This window comes from Paralichthys olivaceus, chromosome 5 (assembly GCF_024713975.1).
Source record: "Paralichthys olivaceus isolate ysfri-2021 chromosome 5, ASM2471397v2, whole genome shotgun sequence".
Lineage (NCBI taxonomy): Eukaryota > Metazoa > Chordata > Actinopteri > Pleuronectiformes > Paralichthyidae > Paralichthys > Paralichthys olivaceus.
In genome coordinates, this window is record NC_091097.1 from 2,615,670 (window position 1) to 2,632,058 (window position 16,389).

Genomic DNA, 16,389 nt, shown 5'->3' on the forward strand with positions numbered 1-16,389 from the left:
AAAAAACAACATGTGTATAAAATAATAATAATACACTAGATTCATGATATGTGATAAAGCATCTCTAGTCAGTCAATAACAAGTTGTTTTAAGTATTAACGGTACAACAGCAGTAATACAACATTACTAAGTATGAGATGTGTGAATCATTAATCCCAACAGTGTGTAACATCCCACCTTATGACAAACAGTATAATCAGTGCCAATTACTGAGAGGAAAACACCACCACACAATACGTTTATTGTGGTTATAATTTAATGGACACCGTGTGTACAGAGAGTGTGTGTGTGTGTACAGAGAGTGTGTGTGTGTGTGTATGCTTGTCTTTCTATAGTTATGATGGACAATTTTGGTTCACTATCATCATTGTGAGGATATTTTGGCTCGTCCTCATGAAGGAGGGGGGTTGTGGCTGAGGGGAAGAGCGGTCACCTCCAACCTTCTGGGTCAGTGACTCAAATCCCAGCCCATGCCGAAGTGTCCTTGGGCAAGAAGTTGAACCCTGAATGGCCCCCTCATAGATGCTGAATGCACTAATTGGAATTCGCTTTGGATAAAAGCGTCAGCTAAAGGACATGTAATGTAATCTAAAATTCAGAGGGTTGTTTCAGGGTTAAGGCTTGGTTTTAGGTTTGGGTAAGGGCATTTATTTGTGATGTTTAAGGTTAGGGTAAGGGGCTGGGAATGCATGATGTCAATGAGTGTCCTCACAACTATAGACAGACAAGTGTGTGGGTGTGTCTGATCCTTCTGACCGATGGATCAACAGTTGGCAAGTTTAGTAGCGTCACATTGTTATATCAATAACAGTAATCTAGGTTTTCTGTTAAGAGAAAATAACTCATACTCTCAGTCTGTTTCAGTTTATTCTACTTCCCAGTGTACAGCATTTGATTGGTAGAGTTCTTCAACTTGTCAGATTTAAGAGATGATTTATGTGCTACTTATATCAGAAAGTCAGAGACATAAGTGTCATTTAACCCTGTTTCTCTGTTGTTTACATCAGTGAAGTTTGGTTTGGTAAAACAGTTGGTATTTGTTCAAAACTAAGATACAACATTCATGTCAAATACACCTTCAAGTCACAGATGGCAAACATGGTAACTTTTAAAGGTGAATCATAAAATTGCACATTGTTTTAGAGAGCATGGTTGACTTGTATGAACTAAAGCACATGTTATCATAGTGTACCATGAAAAGTAAATTGCTTTATAAATGTACAGACACATAAATCTTAACAGATTTGGTACAATGCATTACAAAATGTTTCTGTGTGTGTTTGCGCGAGTGAGTGTGTGCATGGTCTTGTCTTCTTTATCTTCAGAGGCAGTGGGGCACATGACGGAAATCCACATCAGAATGATCAGGCATCTGTTAGAGTGTTTTTTTCACTTCTTCACAGTCCTAAAAAGATAAGAAATAGATTTTTGCTTTAAGGGCTGTGTCTTGTGCTCCAAAAGCACAACACGTTCATTGTTCAGCAGCTGCAAGAAGCACAGTAGAAAAAGTATCACAGCAGCAGGGTAGAAAATAATTTTATGATATAAAAAAAACTGCCCACTTCAGGCAAAGAGAGTAGAGGAACACTCACCTCAGAGGAGGACACATGACTTGGGAGGCCTGAAAGGGTTATCACTGGAGGGCACCCCAGTCAGGAGAGGGTCTTTGTGGGCATTTTGCAAACAGAAGTTCTTCAGTTCTGCAGCGGCCTGAGAAACCTGCAGAATGTATAATATATCAGGATCATAATTATAATAAAATATGATAAAGCAAGTCAAAAACAAATACAGCAGCAGTAATACAACATAATTGCTGAGAATTATTATGTGAATCCTAACAAATATAGTGTGTGGCATTCTACCATATGTACAAACATAATCACTGCCAAATATGGAGAGAAGAAAACACCAACAATAAATATTATATACAAAATATTACATATATATATACACATTAAGACACAGATACTGCTTTGTTGTTTGTGTGCACATTTAGTTACATTTAGTACTTCAGAACAATACCATCAGAAAATAGGTGCATTAATAATTCCTGTCCCTTGAAAGCAATTGGTAGCACCCGGTGTCTGAATTCTGACTTTTGCCTCTAACCCCTCAAGCTGTTTGAATTCACACTGCTCTGTTCTCCTGTCCCACTCATTCTGAATGAATGGAGAAATCTGGGTCTTACTTTAACTAAAAAACAAGAACAATTAGCTGGACTACGGTGTGTCTGTAAGGTTATACATTTGTGTATTTTCCTTTTGTAAAATAAGACTTTCAATAGAACAAACTGTGGATATTTGCTATACACCATAAACATTCTGTAAGAACTTTTTTTAATAAAAATAAATCTTAAAAAAAAAAAAGAACAATTAGCTGTACTTGCAGAAGTGCAAAGATCGGTTGCAACGTGTTGGAAACCTCTTAACTCCTCATTTAGTGTCTGGGAGCTGACGTACCTGGATGTTATACTTAGTGTTGTCGACTGCTTGGAATCAATACATACTATACATTGTCACTCTATAACAGAATCTGGGGGTGTAACCAAAATATAAAATAACTTTGATGGTTATCTCACTTTTTTTGAGTGACAGTTATGGGACGATGGATTTTGAAAGCTCAAATGTATAGTGTAACTATATCACAAGTAGAGAAGATACTTTAAATTTCAAAGATATATATAAGTAATGTTTGCTAACACTGGCTAGCATTAGCAATCATAAGCTACTGGTCATTAGATGAAAAGTAAAGCTGTAGCAGTAAAACCTCTGAGTGGACTGACTTGAGCAAAGTGTGTGTTTTATTGAGTAAGAGGAGGCTTGTGTTATCTCTTATCTCAAGTTACATAGAATCACTCTGAGGTCATGCCTCAGCTGTAATGTATGACAGACGTTATATGAAAATGAGAAAAATTGTTATGCGGCCAGTATTGTAGCAAAATTATTTGTGTGCATGTGCCTAGAGTTGTGTGACTATATCTTAATCCATGTGTGTTATCAGATTGTAAATGTGTAAAACATTGTGCAATTGTGTGCTGAAGTATGGCAAGAAAAGAGGCCATCTTTCTTCCCCTTTTTCAAGTAGGATATTGCACTCGCTTAAGAAAAAAATGTGCTCAGATTTTCTATGTCAATTCAATTATTCAAATATTTCTCTAATGCAATTATTTATCAGATTTCTGAGAGACGTTTTTAGTAGAAACAAAATTCAGCCTGCCAAAAACTAACAATGAGACACAAATATCGCCCAATGTCTCCAACCCAAAACAAAATAAACATGGAACAAACTGAACCGGTAGGACATGTTTGCATTAACATTTTCAAAGGCTCTATTTGCAGACTGTTTTTCAAATCTGATTACACATGCATGGTTTGAGATACAGTTACACATCGCTACACACAATTACACACAAGTAAAATTGCTACAATACTGTCCCCATAGGTTGTTGCTTTAAACCTCCACTTGCATAACACTGTAGTAATGGCTGAAGCTTCAATGTCAGTGTCACAGACTCGGGTTTGAAGTGGCTGCTCGCAACACCACTGGGTTTTTTAGACTAAATGTCCGCTGTTATCCTCAACCCTGGAGCCACGTTCATGCAAACACACCCCATGAATGTCGTTGATGTCATCACGTACCCCTTGGGCAAGAACATAGAGGTGAGAGCTTGTGTTGTGTTATCCGGAGAAGGATAACAGCAGACATTTAGGCTAAAAACATGGTGTCAATGATCTTGTTTTAAGTTGAATTTGAATGTCTGGGCTTTCAGACACATGGATGACACCACAGGAGCAGTGTGGAGGCATTTGATGTTTTTTCTATTGTTGTTGAAGAAGTCAGCAGTTACTTCAATTGGATTGGATTTGGCTGCAACGCTGTTTACCCCTGAAACTCAAAAATGTTTTGTGGACTCAAACACTTCACCTACCTAGTTAATGGGTGAATTTTTGTGTGAACTATCCCTTTAACCATCACTACTAAATACATAACCCTAACCTAAACCTCATTCTAACCCTAACCTTAAAACCCTAGTCTCAACCCTCAGACAACCCTTTAAATTTGCGAGGACTGGATAAAATGTTCTCTTAATGATGGCACTGAACCAAAGGTTGTCCTCATAACTATAGATACACACACACACACACACACACACACACACTTGAAACTTGTCTGACTTTTGTCCTAAAATAAGCCAGCCGCCCAACAATCCCAGCAGTCACACAGCAGCAGCACAATCAACAAAGCCATCACTGTGCTGCACTCAGAGAGGAAAAGTCTGTTTACCACCATTTCACTGCACACCAGGAAATGGGTGAAGTTTTCTTGTGTTGAAATAAGGGACTGTTAATAATTTCAGCCAGTTTGTTGAAACAGTCAGAGACCCTGCTTTTCTTCACAAGGGGGATAATCCTGTCCTTTACATTCATTGGATCAAATCACAGGGGCACTGTACAATAGACAATACATTTCAGGCATAGTGAAATGATATCAACATTTCCTGTAACTTTAGAAAACTCCTTGCAAGAAGAATACAAAATTAAAAAAGCTACGGTATAAATATTTCCATTAGAAAATATGGTCTTCTGCACTGAAGGATTCTTTCAGTTACGCTGTGATGACACTGTGAGTTTCTGAGAGACATTTGAACAGAAGGGAATAGACAGTGAAAGGCAGTCATGAGTTGAGTTGCATGTAAAGTTTGATGAAGTGTTGAGTTGTGCTGACAAACCTTTATCCTGTTGACACTGGCCTCCAGACGAAGCTGCTTCACTGCCTTCTGGGCCAGGACTAAACTGCTGTTAGGGGCGCTGTTGTTTGACATGACTGAGCCAGAAGAGCAGGGAGAGTGATCGAGCCGTCAGCCGCACTCATCCTCCCCTCAGTCCCTGGCTGCGGTAGCACGCGCACTCTGGTCTAAACCTTCAAAATAAAACACCCTCTCATCCTCCCCTCAGTCCCTGGCTGCGGTAGCACGCGCACTCTGGTCTAAACCTTCAAAATAAAACACCCTCTCATCCTCCCCTCAGTCCCTGGCTGCGGTAGCACGCGCACTCTGGTCTAAACCTTCAAAATAAAACACCCTCTCATCCTCCCCTCAGTCCCTGGCTGCGGTAGCACGCGCACTCTGGTCTAAACCTTCAAAATAAAACACCCTCTCATCCTCCCCTCAGTCCCTGGCTGCGGTAGCACGCGCACTCTGGTCTAAACCTTCAAAATAAAACACCCTCTCATCCTCCCCTCAGTCCCTGGCTGCGGTAACACGCGCACTCTGGTCTAAACCTTCAAAATAAAACACCCTCTCATCCTCCCCCCAGTCCCTGGCTGCGGTAGCATGCGCACTCTGGTCTAAACCTTCAAAATAAAATATCCTCTCATCCTCCCCTCAGTCCCTGGCTGCGGTAGCACGCGCACTCTGGTCTAAACCTTCAAAATAAAACACCCTCTCATCCTCCCCTCAGTCCCTGGCTGCGGTAGCACGCGCACTCTGGTCTAAACCTTCAAAATAAAACACCCTCTCATCCTCCCCTCAGTCCCTGGCTGCGGTAGCACGCGCACTCTGGTCTAAACCTTCAAAATAAAACACCCTCTCATCCTCCCCTCAGTCCCTGGCTGCGGTAGCACGCGCACTCTGGTCTAAACCTTCAAAATAAAACACCCTCTCATCCTCCCCTCAGTCCCTGGCTGCGGTAGCACGCGCACTCTGGTCTAAACCTTCAAAATAAAACACCCTCTCATCCTCCCCTCAGTCCCTGGCTGCGGTAACACGCGCACTCTGGTCTAAACCTTCAAAATAAAACACCCTCTCATCCTCCCCTCAGTCCCTGGCTGCGGTAGCACGCGCACTCTGGTCTAAACCTTCAAAATAAAACACCCTCTCATCCTCCCCTCAGTCCCTGGCTGCGGTAACACGCGCACTCTGGTCTAAACCTTCAAAATAAAACATCCTCTCATCCTCCCCTCAGTCCCTGGCTGCGGTAGCACGCGCACTCTGGTCTAAACCTTCAAAATAAAACACCCTCTCATCCTCCCCTCAGTCCCTGGCTGCGGTAACACTCGCACTCTGGTCTAAACCTTCAAAATAAAACATCCTCTCATCCTCCCCTCAGTCCCTGGCTGCGGTAACACGCGCACTCTGGTCTAAACCTTCAAAATAAAACACCCTCTCATCCTCCCCTCAGTCCCTGGCTGCGGTAGCACGCGCACTCTGGTCTAAACCTTCAAAATAAAACACCCTCTCATCCTCCCCTCAGTCCCTGGCTGCGGTAACACGCGCACTCTGGTCTAAACTTTCAAAATAAAACACCCTCTCATCCTCCCCTCAGTCCCTGGCTGCGGTAGCACGCGCACTCTGGTCTAAACCTTCAAAATAAAACACCCTCTCATCCTCCCCTCAGTCCCTGGCTGCGGTAGCACGCGCACTCTGGTCTAAACCTTCAAAATAAAACACCCTCTCATCCTCCCCTCAGTCCCTGGCTGCGGTAGCACGCGCACTCTGGTCTAAACCTTCAAAATAAAACACCCTCTCATCCTCCCCTCAGTCCCTGGCTGCGGTAACATGCGCACTCTGGTCTAAACCTTCAAAATAAAACACCCTCTCATCCTCCCCTCAGTCCCTGGCTGCGGTAGCACGCGCACTCTGGTCTAAACCTTCAAAATAAAACACCCTCTCATCCTCCCCTCAGTCCCTGGCTGCGGTAACACGCGCACTCTGGTCTAAACCTTCAAAATAAAACATCCTCTCATCCTCCCCTCAGTCCCTGGCTGCGGTAACACGCGCACTCTGGTCTAAACCTTCAAAATAAAACACCCTCTCATCCTCCCCTCAGTCCCTGGCTGCGGTAGCACGCGCACTCTGGTCTAAACCTTCAAAATAAAACACCCTCTCATCCTCCCCTCAGTCCCTGGCTGCGGTAGCACGCGCACTCTGGTCTAAACCTTCAAAATAAAACACCCTCTCATCCTCCCCTCAGTCCCTGGCTGCGGTAACATGCTCATTCTGGTCTAAACCTTCAAAATAAAACACCCTCTCATCCTCCCCTCAGTCCCTGGCTGCGGTAGCACGCGCACTCTGGTCTAAACCTTCAAAATAAAACATCCTCTCATCCTCCCCTCAGTCCCTGGCTGCGGTAGCACGCGCACTCTGGTCTAAACCTTCAAAATAAAACACCCTCTCATCCTCCCCTCAGTCCCTGGCTGCGGTAACATGCTCATTCTGGTCTAAACCTTCAAAATAAAACACCCTCTCATCCTCCCCTCAGTCCCTGGCTGCGGTAACACGCTCATTCTGGTCTAAACCTTCAAAATAAAACACCCTCTCATCCTCCCTTCAGTCCCTGGCTGCTAACACGCTCATTCTGGTCTAAACCTTCAAAATAAAACACCCTCTCATCCTCCCTTCAGTCCCTGGTTGCTAACACGCACACTGTGGTCTAAACCTTCAAATTAAAACACCCACTCATTGATGTTTAATGATGTTTAATTGATGGATGTTAATTACATAAAATTTAAGCAACACTTAAATGTACATTTTACTTTATACAAGTAGAAATAGATAGATAGATAGATAGATAGATAGATAGATAGATAGATAGATAGATAGATAGATAGATAAATAGATCAGTGTGGAGGTATTTCATGTTTTGTCTGTAGTTTTTGTTAACATTGGTCACCAGTTTCTTAAATTGTGTTGGATTTGGCTGCAGCACTGTTTACCCCGGACACTTCACCCACCTACATAATGAGTGAAGTTTCATTTTTTTCAACTCTCCCTTTAATGGGGACATAGACAGTAGGTGCAGCTGTTCGATAGATGGCGCTACATACGTCAATCTGAAGCCATGCACCATGAAGAAGGTGAAGAAGAAGAAGACGGTTCAAAGGTCAAAGTGAGATCGTTTCCGGAGGAGCTGGGGGTCACATACGGGGGGAGACGATTTCAAAATGCTGTTACGTGTGAGTATTAGAAGCATATTACTGAACCAGAGTGTGTCACAGTGCACACGAGCTTTTATGTGAAGTCGCTGGTTAGTGCTGCGGGTCTGTCGTCGTGCTGTGGACCGTGTTAGCTCGTAGCTTGTGTAACGTTGCTTCATGTCAGCTCCACACCTGAGGACACCGACTCCTCTGAGGACACCGACTCCTCTGAGGACACCGACTCCTCTGAGGACACCGACTCCTCTGAGGACACCGACTCCTCTGAGGACACCGACTGTCACACACACACTCATTCACTGCGGCCTCTCTGGTTGTGGTGATGCTCACAGACGCGGTGTTAGCTAACTGCCTGCTGGAGCCCACACGATGGCCACAGGGTGAAGCATATGTAACCTGACGTCAGAGAAGCCACGAGAGTTTAACAGCTCTAAATGTTCACCGGAAGTAAACTCGACATCCTGCATCTGACTGTGGGATGTCTGGCTTCTGGATCGGCGGTGTAGCTGACTGCTAAGATGAGAAAGAGCCGATGTGCTGGGAACATCAGGAAGCTCACCTGTGACACGTGCAGTTGGGGATTTAGTTTTTGTTTTGATTCCAGAGATGGAGGTTACCCTCTTGGATCCATCACATGCAAAACAGATCAAATATCTCTGTCCACGATAAAACAAAGGTTCTCCTGATCTAAGTACATCTGTTGTTCCAAATCAGAGAGTTGTGTAAGGTAAAATTGTGTTTATATAACATTTCCCAATGACAGAGAGCCAATCCAGAGATACAGGTTACATCTAGGATACAACATCTAAAGCTGAAGTTCTAATGGCGGATTAAAGTTCGGAACTTCTGATACATAACCTGATTCCTTTAGGGAAGCACTTTACTCACAGATGTAATTATTAAAAAGTCAAGGCCCATATCAACAGATGGAAGAATAAACTAAAGACGCCTGCAAAATCTCCTTAATGCATGATCGACAAAAATGTGACTTGTTTATGCCGCTTGAATAAGACCCTCTATTTATTTCTTATTCATTTATAAAGTAAAAAGTATTTAAAAACATGCAGCTTGAGGACAGTACAATGGTGTAATATTCTTTAGATTACGGTGAAAATTATACGGTGTTAAAAAATTTGTAATAGTATAATAATTTTGTGATTATATGTTATAATGGAAATAATGAAATGAAATGGGAAAAAAACATCTGTTGGATTGAAAAAGTTGGGGTATCTTGGTTCCGTTGCCCTGTATCATGATACAATGATTTTTTTATTATTATGTTTTTTTCAGTTTCACAACTTACTCAACTACTAAACAGGCTCCCATGTGAATAAATGAGGGGAGAGCCACAACTGCACTTTCAAAGGTCACTGAGAAACAAACTACTTAAAATAGAATAAGTAAAAGGTTGGGGATCTTGTTCAAGCAGCAGATAGTTGAAAAGAGTTAGACAAAAGACCTAGTGAAATTGCAAAATATATTAATAGATAAGCAATAAGATAAAATATGTACTTAAAATACACCTTTCACTACAGTAAGATTGGACCAAAATGGTTGTGTGACACACACTTGATGTGCAAGATGCACATAAGATACAGCTTGACTTTAAATAGAACTATAACTCTGACATTGTGATCTGGTGTTCCTTGTGAAATTCCAGTATCACAACATGAGATTGTGGATGTTTGTGTTGTGTCGTTTGTGTTTTACAGTTCTCGCTTTTGTGAGGTTATTACTATGATGCTTGTTTCTTTGTCTTGTGGGAAAGGGCTGCAATAGCTGAATCTAACATGTTTTTTCTGTCTGTCTGTGTTTCAGAGGGTGTTGCACTTAGGAGGGTTGACACTGAAACACAGCAGGTCCATCCACCACAGTCCTGTATGGAGGAGTCCTCTTATACCTATAGTTGTAGAGCAGACGGTGAGTGAAATGACTTGATCCTGTACAATACAAACACATGCCCAAAGAATTCCTTAAGTAGACCTACTTTAATACCACTACACTACAAGGAAATTTTGTTTAAAAAAAACAAAACAAAAAAACAATCACTAAAAATGGCGAAATTAATTATCACCTACATTAGAAGAATCGTATAGAATAATCTTGGACATAGTAAAGTGGAGAAACTGACATATTATTTGAGAGTTCAAAAAGACAAACATCAACAAATTTTGAAAGTGTTCTGAATTTATAGCACCTATAACAGCAGACTTTGTGTGACTGGTCCAGTGATTCATAGTCTTTCCCTTTAGATCATAACAGTAGGAATGTGAACTCCTTTGGTTCTAGTGTATAAAGTTTAATGGCATATGCCCTGAGGTAAATGTCATCTGCATATATACGTTTTTCAGTTTGAGAGCAGGACTTATTGACTCTATTGGTTTAGGAATGTTTGAGAGACATCCCAGAGCAGAAGTGTCACACTTGCAGAGAAGCAGCAGCAGGATATCTGAGTGCAAGGAGGGTTTAAACAAAAAAGATGTTATACTCAAACTATTAGTATACAGGATTAAAAATATCCAGGTTTGTTAACGGCTGTTGATAGAAACCATTATCCCTCAACACAACGGTCATTAAACAGTGTCACAAAGCGCTTACCATTTTCTGTTGAAATAAAACTTGTTTATTTTATACTTTATTAACATATATATCGTACATACGGCATACAGTTAGATACAGTTTATGCAAGAGGGACAAGTGCACAGTACGTTTTTAGAAGGATCCTTATCCATCCAGTCTTCCATTGTTGCAGTTTATTTTGCAACACAATGAGAAACAACTTACAGAGACTAGAAACTTGGCTCTGAAACTAGAGCTGCTTTCAGACAGGCACTGAACTCTGGAGATCCTCCGCATATTTTTATGCAAGGCCTCTATGTGTGAATGCAAATGTCAAAGTGAGAGCCTCCAGATTTTCTACAAACTTTCTCCGTCTGGCCTCCTAGTATAAAGTCTGCGAAAGTCCTGAAGAGCCAAAGTGAGAACACGGCAGGAGATCCACCTTGAGGGAGTCCGGGGTGGTTGATGCAAAAAAGAAAACAAAAAAAAAAGACAACAAATATCTCAGAATAAAAACGCAGAGCTGTCCACCAACGACGGTGTCATGAGTTTGCGGTGATAAGAGCTGGCGGCGATTTGCTGTAAACAAAAACATGTCAAGTTCTGCCGCTGCCTAGTGAATCTTTGATCGCACTCACAGGGAAAGGTTCCAAGGTTTAAAAATCTGTCTCCAGTGTGTACGCTGTTATTTTTATGCGAGACTGTTTACTGTCTGGAACAAACTGAGTTCCAGTGGTGTGGAAAGTAACATAGTAATCACAACACAGCACAGTATGATTGCAAAATGAGGCTTTTTGTTGTCTCACTAGATGAAGTGGTTTTGTTGCATTTTGGTTTTGTGTCATTTATGATTTGACTTGTGTTTTTTGCAGGGGAGAGGAGAACGAGCATATGACATCTATTCTCGCCTCCTGAGGGAGAGAATCATTTGTTTAATGGGTCCTGTAAGTGTCGTCCTCAATGTTGATATGAATTAAAAGTGAAGTGTAGATGTTACCTCATGTTTACGTGTTCTCTCACTCCTCTGCTCAGATTGATGATTCTGTAGCAAGTCTGGTTATTGCCCAGCTGCTCTTCCTACAGTCAGAAAGCAACAACAAACCCATCCACATGTACATCAACAGCCCTGGTAAGAACTGGTCATTGTCCGATCCATCCATGTGAGGATGTTTTTTGACATTTAGTTTGATTTCTCAGATAATAATTCGTGGATCTTGACTGATATTTATGAGTGTGTGCAATTGGGTAATGATCAAAATTCTAATTTGGATCTAGTGAATTAAATTGTGTGGTTTTATAAGGGGGCTGATGGGCCCCGGCAGAGGTATGTTTAGTTTAGTTTATTTTTTTCAATTTATTAATTTTACATAACATAATAAGACATATCTTGCTCCATTCATATAAATAAACATACATAGATGACAACTCCTTTTTTTGACTTTTTACAAATCACCTAACAAACAATTTATTGATCAGTAGCCAACGTCACAACATAAATGTTACTCAATCATTTCATGCTGTGTCATTATTTTTATAGCTTCAGTATTAAGATGTATTATTTACATGGTGAATCTGACGCCTTTCAAAATGTCTACAACTGAAACAACATGTCTCGAGCGAAATTACTGATTCTGGTTCCTGCTTATCAAATAATTTCTTTTCTGACAGTGAGTATCTTTATATATTTGGAATATTGGAAAGAAAAATAGAATTATTAAAGTGAAACATTCACTTTCTATTTTCAAGTTTTCATGTACGTATCCAGTTTATTTTTTAATTTCAACATTCAGCCACAGCCTGATCATCCTCAGTATTACAATACAATTAAAGTCTATTTGCCAATCAAGTATGAGCCTTCAGAGCTGTTCAGCCTCTCTTATCTTTCCTCTCCCCTCCCAGGCGGTGTCGTAACAGCAGGTCTGGCCATTTACGACACCATGCAGTACATCCTTAATCCCATCTCCACCTGGTGTGTCGGCCAGGCGGCCAGCATGGGCAGCCTGCTCCTGGCAGCAGGAACGAAAGGGATGAGACATTCACTGCCCAATGCCCGTATCATGGTGCACCAGCCCTCAGGAGGTGCCAGGGTAAGCGCCATTAAATCTGATCTGAAACCAAGTCTGGAGTAAAGTTGTCAAAATTGTGGAAGTGATTATTTCACAGAATCGGAGAAGTAATATTTCCAGTATGTTGTGTCTCCAGGGGCAGGCCACAGATATTGCCATCCAGGCTGAAGAGATCCTGAAACTGAAGAGGCAGATCAATACTATCTATGCCAAACACACAGGGCAGCTGCTGGAAACCATTGGTAGGTTTTCTCAGCGCTTTAGCTACAACCATTGGTAGCTACAGTGAATTGGTGGGGGGGTGACATGCAATAGACGCAAAAATTTAAAAAACAAACAAAAAGGAAAATTAAAATGTCCGGGTAAAATAGTGATGCCATGTCAAGAGAGTTTGTCATGATGAGAGCTGAGGCGTCGATGTGCTGTAAGCCAAATAACCTGATATCCACAGTGGAATTAATACGCTACTTCCTGCCTCTGCCTGCTGCACCAGCTGTCGCCTCAGTAATGGGGAGGATTTGTTGCTGTTGTGAAAGTGTCTGTGCACAGACTCTCCCGCTGCGTTGTGCATGTGCGAAAGGCAAACTGTAGAAAATCCTGACCCAATTCTACGAAGTTCCTCAGCAGAACATGTCTGAAAACGGCTTTTGTGTGATCTGACTTAAAATGACAACATCTTCATCACTTTTTTCAGTCCAGTTCAGGCAAAATAGAATACTACTCACACTGCATGGAGTGATATGTTTGGTTCAGTTCAAACATTTTTTTAAAAGGTAAAATAAAATGTATCTTATGAAAGAAAAAAATCACAAAACATATATACTGTATATGGCAATATAAATATTCACTAACATTAACAAACAGAGATTGTTTCATTTTCTGTCTGAAACGAGAGGAAGAAGATGAAGAGGAATGCTCGTCTTGTCCCAGTCCTACCTCCGCTCTACTAAATCTAACAAAAAATATATATAGAGAGAGAGAGAGAGAGACAGGAGGAGAGTGTGAATCCTTCCACGAGCTGATCAGGAGTCAGTCTTCATTAAGCACCTACTTCAGGTCCTGCTTAACTTAAAAAACTCAACACAGTTCAACAGAAAGTTCTTAAAAACAAAAACACCACCAGCACCTCCACACTCAGTCTTCACTTAGTTATTATTACTGAATTATTGCACCAGGCACAGTAACCTCTGAGCTGCTTGTCCTTCTCATAGAGACCAATATTGAAATGAATGACATTCAGCCTCCCTAAAAGTGAAGCCAACACCCCCTGGTGTCTGGCTGCAGTATAGGTCATAAACCATGCCTCCTCCATGTTAGCAGATGGGACATCGACTGAACTAAAAAGTCCAAGTAGACGTTAAATCAAAGTTTCTCTCTGTTGTTTTAGGTCATTCTTATCGCACAGATTTGTATTTGTTCATTTCTGGATAATGGGATGAAGAGGAGTCACGTCCATATTTATGTTCGGTCTAATGTAATCTCCACTGGGTACACTGACAGTATCAGTAGCAGCTAGTGATCAGTTGGAATGGGCCTGTCATAAAGGGATGTTTGGTTTCTCTCCTGTGTCTTAGAGGGTGTGATGGAAAGGGATCGCTACATGAGTCCAATGGAGGCACAGGACTTCGGTATAATAGACCGGGTCCTGGTCCACCCGCCCCAGGCCGGCCAGGATGAGCCTGAGCTGGTGCAGAAAGAGCCAGCAGCCACTGCAGCCAGTTCCACTCCAGCTCCAGAGTCTCCAGTTCCTGAGCAGGCATCCCCAGGGACAAACCCCCCCTCCTCATACAAACCTGAGCCATGAACCCACTGTGGCAGAGCTGTCGCACTACTGCAAGCACTTCTTCAGGATTCAGTGCCTGACAGCTCCCCGAGAGCAAGGCCCATCCTCCATAGTCATCTTAAGTAGCTGCTCTCTTCCTCCCCCCCCCCCACAGTAACAACACTATGCAGTCTGCACATGTGGAAACACCAGGTTGGTTTCAACTGTCAGGAGGCAACATACCTTCACACGAAGTGAAGTCATTGTTGGACAGTTTTGTTTTTAACTGTTTGAGATGTAGATACATGTGGTCTATGAAATAAATTTAGTTACTACTAAAAGTAGTAATCCACAATTTGTTTTTTTAATTCCCACACTATGTGAGAGTGCATCTGATGGATTGAATCCATCCACATGCTTGTTGTTTATGACGCATCGCTGAAGGAAAGTAAAAGAGATTAAGAAGATACTCCACTCTGGGTTTGTTGGGGGAAGAGGAAGGCTGTTAAGAATATGGAGCCATCTTTTTCTGTACCTCCTTGCTGCAGACATGTCCAGCAAAGTGTGCAGAGGAACTTGTATTACCTGTATTTGATTATTCATATTTGTAATAAATGATAATTTTGACCACAATTCACAAAACATTGACTGTTTATTATCCAGAGTAGTTCTTGGTGGGGCTGCGCATTAAAACAGCTATAGTTTCAGATTGTTTATGCACGGTGAGGAGTTGAACACATTGATTTACCTCAGAGGTATGAAATGTTTCTTAGGGTTGTTATTCTCAGCTCGTTGAGTTTAAAACCAAAACTTTCACTCAGCAGCAGAAGTCAGTCTAAATAAAGTGACATTGTGATAACTACCAATTAACTATTGTGTCACAATCCTGAGTAAATGAAATCCTGCAGACTCTCCCTCCCTCATTCCTCTCCTCTCCTCTCATCCAGTCGAGGCAGATGGTTGCACAGTGATTCTGGTTCTAGAGGTTTCTTCCAGTTAATGAGTTTCTCTCAACAGTTGCCAGTGTCTGATCATTGTGGGGACTGTTGGGTTTCTCTATAATTTTTAAAGCCTCAACCTTATTATTAAAATGCCTTGAAATAATGTCTGTTGTGATTTGACTCTAAACATAAAATTTGGGTAACACTTTATATTAGGGAACACATTAACTAGTTTTTTATTAGCATGCATATTAGTAGCATATTGGCTCCTTATTAGTCATTATAAAACACTTATTAATGCCTTATTCTGTATGAGCTTATTCTACTACTACTACTACGCCATTGCTTATTACATACTGCTTATTGACAGTAATTAAGGAAGTTGTTGTACATGAATTACAATCTTAGAATGCTTTGCTCAGTATGGGCATTATAAGGTGGTAGTACCACAAGAATAGTCATTCTCCCTTCATCAATATGTTCTATTCACATGTAACTAAACTGCAAGTGTTAATAGTGTCCAAATAACTTTAAATTAAGTCTTTGTTACTCAAAACATGTTCCTCATTCTAAAGTGAGGTTTTGTAACACTGGTTGAACATTTGTGTGCTCCTTTACACACCAAAAAGCTCTGTCAGCTGAAATACAGGATACAGGAAGTTTAGGTAGTCCATTTGTTCTTAGCCTTGAAGAAACTTTAAAAAAAATATTTGAAAGGTCCAGTGTGTAAGATTTAGGTGAAAGGGATCTATTGGCAGACATTTAATGTAGAATAATCCTCATGATGTTTTCACTAGTTAATTTCATCTAAATTGTAGTTTTCTTTACCCTAGAAAAGACCCCTTATATTTAAATACTTTATATTTACATGGAGGGGGTCCTCTCTACGGAGGCCGCCATGTTTTTTACATTAGTCCAGACTGGACAAACTAAACACCTTTTGAGTTTTTATGACAACTGAAGCTACCACAGGTTCTTTTTCATGTTTGGAAGGAGAGGGTGAGGTGAGAGGTGTTCAGCTGCAACATGCAACTTCAACACTAGATATATCAAAAGTCTACACACTGAACCTTTGATAGATGATAGATCATGTTTGAAAATCTCTGAGGCGGTCCATTAATAAAGGAGA

At 41.3% G+C, this 16,389-nt stretch overlaps 2 protein-coding genes across 2 annotated transcripts; one reads left to right on the plus strand and one right to left on the minus strand.

Annotated features, from left to right (window-relative positions):
* Positions 1-848: 848 nt before the first annotated feature.
* On the minus strand, positions 849-4,982 carry LOC109641950 (guanine nucleotide-binding protein G(I)/G(S)/G(O) subunit gamma-5). The gene is made up of 3 exons (XM_020106546.2): positions 4,730-4,982; positions 1,593-1,719; positions 849-1,405 (listed from the first exon to the last, which is right to left on the minus strand). The coding sequence occupies exons 1-2, from the start codon at positions 4,820-4,822 to the stop codon at positions 1,594-1,596; spliced, it is 219 nt and encodes a 72-aa protein (XP_019962105.1). The 5' UTR covers positions 4,823-4,982; the 3' UTR covers positions 849-1,405; position 1,593.
* Positions 4,983-7,810: 2,828 nt separating this feature from the next.
* clpp (caseinolytic mitochondrial matrix peptidase proteolytic subunit) lies at positions 7,811-14,952 on the plus strand. Its single transcript, XM_020106554.2, has 7 exons — positions 7,811-7,953; positions 9,751-9,852; positions 11,364-11,435; positions 11,524-11,620; positions 12,391-12,578; positions 12,694-12,799; positions 14,132-14,952. The coding sequence occupies exons 1-7, from the start codon at positions 7,942-7,944 to the stop codon at positions 14,359-14,361; spliced, it is 807 nt and encodes a 268-aa protein (XP_019962113.2). The 5' UTR covers positions 7,811-7,941; the 3' UTR covers positions 14,362-14,952.
* The last annotated feature ends 1,437 nt before the right edge of the window (positions 14,953-16,389 follow it).

Bases quoted from the DNA above. Each gene is read 5' to 3' on its own strand.
- LOC109641950 (XM_020106546.2), bottom strand. From the start codon at position 4,822: ATGTCAAACAACAGCGCCCCTAACAGCAGTTTAGTCCTGGCCCAGAAG. The intron at 1,720-4,729 runs GTTTGTCAGCAC...TACATTCTGCAG, and splicing joins CCAGTGTCAACAGGATAAAG to GTTTCTCAGGCCGCTGCAGA.
- clpp (XM_020106554.2), top strand. The intron at 11,436-11,523 runs GTAAGTGTCGTC...TCCTCTGCTCAG, and splicing joins TCATTTGTTTAATGGGTCCT to ATTGATGATTCTGTAGCAAG. The intron at 12,800-14,131 runs GTAGGTTTTCTC...CCTGTGTCTTAG, and splicing joins GCAGCTGCTGGAAACCATTG to AGGGTGTGATGGAAAGGGAT.